The 9,004-nt window shown below is 33.1% G+C and overlaps 1 protein-coding gene across 1 annotated transcript; it reads left to right on the top strand.

Moving 5' to 3' along the window:
* The first annotated feature begins 6,520 nt into the window (after nucleotides 1–6,520).
* On the top strand, nucleotides 6,521–7,552 carry LOC123246981 (trace amine-associated receptor 3). Its single transcript, XM_044675765.1, has one exon. It carries the CDS (start codon nucleotides 6,521–6,523, stop codon nucleotides 7,550–7,552), a length of 1,032 nt encoding a protein of 343 aa, XP_044531700.1.
* Nucleotides 7,553–9,004: the final 1,452 nt, after the last annotated feature.

Raw genomic sequence — 9,004 nt, 5'->3', positions numbered from 1 at the left:
TCCATTATAATTATGTAAAGTATTTTTCAAATCTTAAGGTACTATATAAATGATGGATATTATTATCATAATTATTATTTGTTAGAAGAGAAATTTAGACTACATCGGGAGTCTGAACAGATTTTAGGGAATCCTTGAACTTCAATGGGAAAAAATACATCTTTATTTTCACTAACTTTGGGCTTCCTTTGTAATCCAATATAGTCTATTTTGTTTGTTTAAAATCATTGTTCTCATTTTATTGATTACATGACTCTGAGCTAGAAGACTTCAAAATTCCCCTCAAGCTCTAAAAATGCTATAATTCTTTTCCCACAAGCAGTATTTCTTCTACTGAACAACCATGGCTTCTTTTGAGTCAGCAAAGTTCTCAAATCAATTGATCGTTAAAACTGCTGTTTTTCCATAGTCTGTCCAATGAAACCTCCATAAGTAAATTACTTTTAGTAAGTCTTCTTGCTGATATGAATCAGTTAGTTTTAGGATCATTTTTAGAGGTAGCTTGGAGTAGATGGAAAGAACACTAGACTTGTAAAAACCTCTGTTCTAGGTCCCTTCTCCAGTGTTCCCTAGTCTTCTGTAACCTTGGGCAACTTGGTAAGCAATTTGAGCCTTGGTTTTCTAATGGGGATCATAATCTTACTCCATAAGATTGTTGTGAAAATCGACTGAGATAATGTCAAGGAAATGCTTTGCTAAATGAGTGGAGGTTTATTGTAGGGATTATTATGATTCTCCATAACTGGGTCTTGTTACATTTTCTTGTCAAAATGGGCTAGAGTTGAGAGTTTTCTCTCAAATTAATCTGGTTGTTTTAAAAACTACTTTAAAAACTCTCTTATTCCTCTTATTAAATGTAGAAGATAATGTTTATTCCCAACATTCATGTAATATTTTTTGAAGATATTCTTTACCATAGCCATGCTCTTTTTTCTCCAGGCACTTTTCCATATAACAATGAAAATATCTAACCTATTTATTGTCATCTTCATCCTCATCATCTATCATCTATTTATCTAGGTGGTATGGAGGACAGAGTGCTGAACTTGGAGTCTGGAGGGAAGTTAAAATCCTACTTCGGACTCTATGCAAATCCAGCAATCACTTTGAGCTTCAATTCTCTCTCGTTTGTACAATGGTGATAGCAGTAGTTCCTATGTCAAAGAGTTGTGAAGAGCAAATGAGATAATAATGTATAAAGTGCTTTGAAAACTTAAGGTATTATATAAAATCTAGGTACTGTTATTATGCAAAATAACATTATTATCTAAGAAAAAAAAAAGATCTTCATCTCCTGCCCTTCCAATACCACCTTCCACTAACTTTTCATTACCATTTTTTACTTCCAGAGAGATTAATCTTCCTTCTTTCAAGTTTCCAATGATATAACTCTATTTGTTGTCAATATGTAGCAAAGAAAAAAAATGAGAATCATGCCTTTTCATTTTTACTTTGTTTTCCTCATTTTCTCATGATAAAGTTTCTTTTTGCAGGAACCATGTACTTACTGTTACTTTGAATGTTTCTCAGGGCACATTAAACATGACTTTTCTAACTATCATGAGTCAGAATGTGCTTTTAAAAGTCATCTGATCCGTGATTTGTTATTTGTGAATAAATGCATCACTAGAATACTCGATATAAAGATTATTTTCATGATGACATATGCTGCAAAGCCTCTGTTTTTAAAAACTACATTTGTGTAATGAACATTATTTTTACCTTTTACTTATTTTGTCTTTCAGCATATTATATTTTAGTACATTCTATCTAATGATAAAAATGAAATGGCTTTGAGGTTGTTTTTATTGTTGTTTGGAACGGGACAAAGTTGGTAGGATAATAATTATAGTTGAACTAAAAAAAATTCTGCACAGATAAACATCAGAAAACTATATTTCACACATACCTTTCTTTTCCTAGCTTGTTAAAGTATTCTCTTTCTTTATTCCTTAGGAATACGGGATTTGACTGCCCAAGTTGTGAAACCTGTTAGGAGGTAGTACTTGTAGAGTAGGGACTTTGATGTTGGAAAGATTGGTCTGAGATCTTAATAACAATTTCTTTTTAGAATAAAGCTTTCTATTCTATTTCTATTCTAACAATAATTTTGGGAGGAAAATGTATTACAAACAGAAAGCATTTATGTATTGTAACTTTGTAGGTGAAATTCTGAATTATTTGCCTTAAAAATCAATGTGATGGCCCAGTGTGGCAAATAGGCTGATCTTGAATTTGTGACCATCAGATTAGTGGAGCATCAACTGAGAAGCTGGAAAGGCTTCAGGTATAGTTTAAGCAATGAATTGACCATATTTTCTGAGGACAAGATTGTCAAGTTTGGAGAAACTAAGAACAACGAAGTTGGCCATGAATTTGTTTATATTCTTTGTAAATACTAGGCTTAAATGGATTTAGATCTACATTGGTAAAAGATATTTGTATGTTTATGGAATTTGCATATTTTATCTTCTTACCTTTTTTGGAAACCAAGACTTAAAGCTTTCTTTAATGCTTCAGCATTCTTTGTCAAATAACTGACTATAGTTCAATTTTGCAAAGCCCTGTCCAATTTAAAATGCTTATTTTCAAATTTACTGATGATACAAGGATGGAAGAGAGCAAATATGTCGAATGATATAGAATTAAATTTTAAAATAATCTTGAAATATTTGAATGAAAGAAACTAAGATGAAACTTAAACACTAAATACCTAAAATCCTAATTTTCCTCATAACAATAATGAAGGGGTATGAGTGAAATTCCTTTCTACATATACCCATGATTCATAAAAGACTGGGTTCAAGAGGTACTGTTTATTCTTCATCTTGATTTCATGGACTAAATAAGGAAAGTGGCTTCCTGATAATCACTAGCTTAGTGAGATTATAATAATCACTGTCCTCAGCAACCATGGATTTTTGTTTGTTTTCTCTTCCTTATAACTCCCAGCCTTCATATGATCTCCAGGATCCCTCACTGTGGTCCTTCTAGGCATGTAGGAGTTATGGTAGCCTTCAAATCTTGTTTGCTTTTGGATGGAGCTGGTCATCTTTTCTGAGCCCTTTTCTAGTGCTGGCATACAGCAAGAGCTTACATTTTTATTGATTAATTGATTGAGTCTCTTAATTGATTGAGTCTCTCCATGTAGCCCTTGGTTACACTCCTATTGCTTTCCTGGGAGTTTGAATAGAAAGAAGGCAGAAAGGAAGAAGTGAAAAAGAGATTCACATGTTAATACAGAGAATATCCCTTTATCCTATCATGGACCCTCCTTTCTTCACTGAAAACAAACAAACTGAGAGGCTTATGGGGACCAAAAGGATAAATGGGATTTGGCTTCTTTACATCCCTTCCAGTTTTAATATAACCACAAAAAATCTATTGCAGCACCTTTTTGTGACCCGTTGTTATATTTAGGCCACTTTATCCTTACGAGACGGGGGGAAATTACATGAAAACATGTCTAATTTGAGGAGGCTTTAAATAGTATATTTGTGTCCATAGAGATAATTTGATGCAATGGAAAATGTGTGGCATTTGGAGCCAAAGGGCCTTGGTTCACAACTTGATTCTTATATGGTTATTGAGTAAATAACTTCTGGGCTTCAGGTTCCTCACCTATAAAATGAAAGGGTTAAAATAGATTGCTTCTGAGGTTCTTTCTCAATCTTAATATATAATTCTTCAAATCAAAAGTCATTGATCTTGTGTCTATAGATCACCAAAAGGTCCACAGATGAATTTCATGAATTTGGATGAGAAAAAAATGCATCTTTATTTTCCCTAACTACTAAATGAGATTTATCATTCTTTTCAACTACTTAAAGACTATTTTTCCCCCAAGAAGGGATCCATAGACTTTATCAAGTTTCCAAAAAAAACTCCTTAAATCTGAAAAATGGAAATTTCCACATGTTTTTGTAATAGTGGACAAACTAATGTCCTGAAGAAACACAACTAACTGCCTAAAACAAATACACTCTGCTCTGATAGGTGGAGGCATCAGTATTTCAGGGAGAGCTTTTTCTGTTATCAGCTTCAGGATCATTCTTGTTTGTGAAGATTTTTTTCCATGAAGCATAAGAACCACTCTGAGGCCCCCAAACAATCAAATAAATTACTTTCATATAGACAATGCAAACATAATAAAAAATCATCCACGATTGATGTTTTCTTTTACTTCTTAGGTAAAAAGACTTCCAAGTGAGGAAATTCCAACTAACCAAGGAGGAAATATTAAATATTTCATTATTATAAATGTCCCACTATATGAATGTCAGCAAAAGAATCAGAAAACTCCCAAATTCCTATTACACCATAAAGCTTTCTTGAGTCATGTTTTGATTTTGACCCATTCTATTAATTTCTCTTCTCTATAGGGATCAATATTAAGCAAAAGAGAGTATGAGTAGATGCGAATGTTAGGAGAGAGATTTCAATAGCCTGTGGAAATCAATGAATTAAAGGTAGGAAAAATTGTGGGGAAAACATCAGTTACATAAATTATACTTTATGATCTATAACTCTTTTTAATTTGAAATTTCAAATGTAACCAGATGTCGTCTCATATTTTTATTTTGATTTGCCTTTCTACTCTTTTCTTTTAATAGAGAAACAAATGCTTTCTGAATGCCCTTATTTTATCATTATTTGAAATTTTTTATTATTACTTTAAAATAAATATAACATGTATATATAATTTATATATAATATATTTTATAATANCTATAGGGATCAATATTAAGCAAAAGAGAGTATGAGTAGATGCGAATGTTAGGAGAGAGATTTCAATAGCCTGTGGAACTCAATGAATTAAAGGTAGGAAAAATTGTGGGGAAAACATCAGTTACATAAATTATACTTTATGATCTATATCTCTTTTTAATTTGAAATTTCAAATGTAACCAGATGTTGTCTCATATTTTTATTTTGATTTGCCTTTCTACTCTTTTCTTTTAATAGAGAAACAAATGCTTTTTGAATGCCCTTATTTTATCATTATTTGAAATTTTTTATTATTACTTTAAAATAAATATAACATGTATATATAATTTATATGTAATATATTTTATAATATTAAAATAGTATTCAATTGAAAATACTCAATATAATATTAAAGGTGTGACTATAATATATTTACAATATATCTGCATAATTATAATAATAAATAACATGATATATAAATTATTTTTATTATCTTATTATTTGAAGTTATTAATCTTCATGCTATAGGTCATATAATTTTACAACTATAAAATGTCTTAGAAATTGCTTAATCTAGCATAATGTTTTTATTGTTTTATATCTAAGGAATATACATTATATTTAAGGAAATTAAATATAATTTTATTTAATTTAAAGTCATAGTATTGACAGAATATGACTAGATTCTAGGTTTCATGACATATAAAAAAGAGCCCTTTCCTTGATGTCTTATTTCTTTTCTTTTTCTTTTTAAGGGACCTTTACCTTCCATCTTAGATTCAATACTGTATTTTGGTTCCAAGGCAGAAGAGCAATAAGGACTATGCAGTGGGATTAAGTGACCTGCCCAGGGTCACACAGCTAAGAAGGGTTTGAGAACAGATTTAAACCCAGGACCTCTCAGCTCTAGACTTGGCTTTCAATCCACTGAGCCTCCTAACTGTTCCCTGTCTCATTTCTTTTGAAGCCAGTTGGTCAAGAACCTTTAACTCTAAGTAAGTCAGAAGAGGATTATATAGGAAATGAGTGATGAGTTAAGAGGTAGAGTAGATGCATGGGAACATATGACAAATATTCACGCTCTGATTTGCTACTTGGTCTTTTTAGAGACTGTATTGACTTTATAAAGTGAAAGGGAAAAATTATACATTAAAAGTTATACAATCTGCCAACTAGTGAGGCTAATACATCCAACCGAGCTAAAAAGAATAACTACTAGATAAAAAGATAGGGGAGATTCTATTATCCCTTAGATTTCAGAAAGGACTTTACTAATGATATCCTTTGGAGAAGAGAATTAAGTATTAACCTAAGCCTGCTTTTGGCGTAGATGCATTTGCCACAACCTATGTTGGGTCTAAATACAGGAGCATTTCATATAAGCACAAAACCTAGCATTTTTGTGACAACTTGAATGAAATTAATTTTTCCAAGATGGCTCAGAATAAAGCCAGACCTTGAGATAGCAGGTCCTGGGTTTAAATTTGACCTCAGATACTTCCCAGCTGTTTGCTCCAAGCAAGTCATTTATCTCCAAAAGCCTACTTTCCCCTCCACACCCCTTTTCTGCCTTGGAACCTCTACTAACTATTAATTCTAAGGTAGAAGGTAGGGTTAAAAAAAATAAAACGAGGAATCAGAATGCAGAATTAGTTGGCAGAATTTTCTTATTCAGGCATCTTAAAGACCTTATGTTAACAAGGAATGTTAAATTTTGTTATTATTAGGAGCTGCAAATTCTTGGGCACTTTTTCAAAGAAGAATTGTGACTAAAAGCCTTCATCTAAGGAAGATTTGTGCAAAATAAAGGACAATGGATCTTACTTATATCCCTTCTGACTTATCCAGTTGTCCAAAATTTGGAAATAAATCCTGCCCACCTACCTCGAGGCCACTTTCAGTCCGACTCATAATGTACTCATTCATGACGGGAGCCATGTTTATCACTATCTTTGGAAACCTTGTTATAATGATTTCCATATCCCACTTCAAACAACTTCATTCTCCTACCAACTTCCTGATCCTCTCTATGGCAACCACTGACTTTCTGCTGGGATTTGTCATTATGCCTTACAGCATGGTCAGGTCGGTGGAGAGCTGTTGGTATTTTGGAGATGGTTTTTGCAAATTCCACGCAAGCTTTGACATGATGTTGAGCCTGACTTCCATTTTCCATCTCTGTTGTATTGCCATTGATCGGTTTTATGCTGTGTGCTACCCTTTGCACTATACCACCAAGATGACCACAACTACAATAAAAAGATTGCTGGCTTTCTGCTGGTCAGCACCAGCCATCTTCTCCTTTGGCTTGGTCTTGTCCGAGGCTAATGTCTCAGGCATGCAGACCTATGAGATTCTTGTTGCTTGCTTCAAATTCTGTGCTCTCACTTTCAACAAGTTCTGGGGCACCATACTCTTTACTACTTGTTTCTTTACTCCTGGCTCCATCATGATTGGTATCTATGGAAAGATTTTTATAGTTTCCAAAAGACATGCTAGAGTAATTAGCAACATGCCTAACAATGCCAAAGAAGACAGCAGAAAAAATATATCTAAGAAAAAAGACAGGAAGGCAGCTAAGACTCTAGGCATTGTGATGGGGGTGTTTCTAGCTTGCTGGTTACCATGTTTCATTGCTGTTTTGGTTGACCCATATTTAGGCTATTCAACTCCTATGGTAGTACTTGATCTTTTAGTGTGGCTTGGATATTTCAATTCTACCTGCAATCCATTAATTCATGGCTTTTTTTACCCGTGGTTTAGGAATGCCCTCAAATATATTTTGTCAGGCAAAATCTTTAGCTCACATTCAGGTACAGCAAACCTATTCCCTGAAGCCCATTAAAAATCATGCCAACTTATATATAACTCAACAACTTATAACTTATAATATAATATAATATAATATAATAATAATAATAACTTATAACTCAACAACTTGAGGCCAATCTGGCCTCAGACACTCCATCTGGGTGACCCTGGGCAAGTCACTTAGACCAAAAGATTAGACTTTATTGCTCTTCTGTCTTCGAACTAATTCTTAGTATTGCTTTTAAGACAGAAGGTAAGAGTTTAAAAAATTATAACAACAAAATGAACAAAAAATGAAACTTCAGATTGTTAGCATTTTGACTTTCAGAATAGCTTATTACATATGTTATATCACTAGCATATAGCAATATAGACAAATATTGTATGATATGATCAAGTATTACATGTACTACTTTCAATCTTTGCCTCAACTAAAATTTATGAAGTTATTACTGTATCCTCAGGACTAAGTTAAAAAACTGATGAAAGAGGGTTGTTGGTAAAATAATTATAACATAATCCCTAGTTGGAGAGAAAAAACAACTTTCACCAACTAGGAATCATACTAAACTCTTCCCTGTTCCTTATTACCTCCCCCAAATATCCAAGCAGCTGCCAAGTCTTGTTGATTCCACTTCTGTAATATCTCTCTCTTCTCTTCCCTTTTCTTTGACCAACCTCTACTCTAATTTAGTCCTTCATCAACTCTCAACTACATAACTGTGGTAGTTTTTTAATTATCTTTCTATTTTTCTATTCTATTTTCTACTTTTATTTCTCTTTTTTTCTCACCTTTCTCTATCCATCCTTGTCATGATTGCTAAATTAATTCATTTATTTTTAAAAATTCTTACCTTCTGTCTTAAAATCAATACTATGTATTGGTTTTAAGGCAGAAGAGCAATAAGGGCTGGGTAATGGGGGTTAAGGGACTTGCCCAGGGTCACATAGCTAGGAAGTGTCTGAATCAAGATTTGAACCCAGGACCTCCCGTCTCTAGGCCTGGCTCTCAATCCATTGAGTCACCCAGCTGCTCCCAACTGCTAAATTTATACTCCTAATTTCTTCTATAATTCAGATTTCTCAAAAAATATTGCCTCTAGGATATAATACAAAGTGCTTAGCCTGGCAGGGCCCCCTCAGTCTGAGGCCCATCTTCCAGCCTTATTTCATATTATCCTCTTTCCTATAATCTTTATTCTGGTTAAACTACTCTATTGGCAATTTTCATAAAGAACATTCTACATCCACACTTTGCACAGGTGTTATTCCTTGTCTCTTTGTTCAGTTCTACCTTCTGGAATTCCTAGCTTCCTTCAAAGTATAACTCAAGACTATATAAGCCTTTCCTGATTTCCCTCAGTGGCTAACATTTTTTCCCTTTTGAAATTACTTTGTATTGCTTTGTACATGTTTTTATTTACTAATATATTTACCTTTAATGTAACTCCAGTAGAATATAAATTCCTAGAGGACAGAGATTATC

Source organism: Gracilinanus agilis, chromosome 4, assembly GCF_016433145.1.
Source record: "Gracilinanus agilis isolate LMUSP501 chromosome 4, AgileGrace, whole genome shotgun sequence".
In the NCBI taxonomy this organism is placed as follows: domain Eukaryota; kingdom Metazoa; phylum Chordata; class Mammalia; order Didelphimorphia; family Didelphidae; genus Gracilinanus; species Gracilinanus agilis.
Note: the sequence above shows the minus strand (reverse complement) of the source record. Positions and strands in the feature narration are given on the sequence as shown.

Coding starts and splice junctions, on each gene's coding strand:
- LOC123246981 (XM_044675765.1), top strand. CDS start 6,521: ATGGATCTTACTTATATCCCTTCTGACTTATCCAGTTGTCCAAAATTT.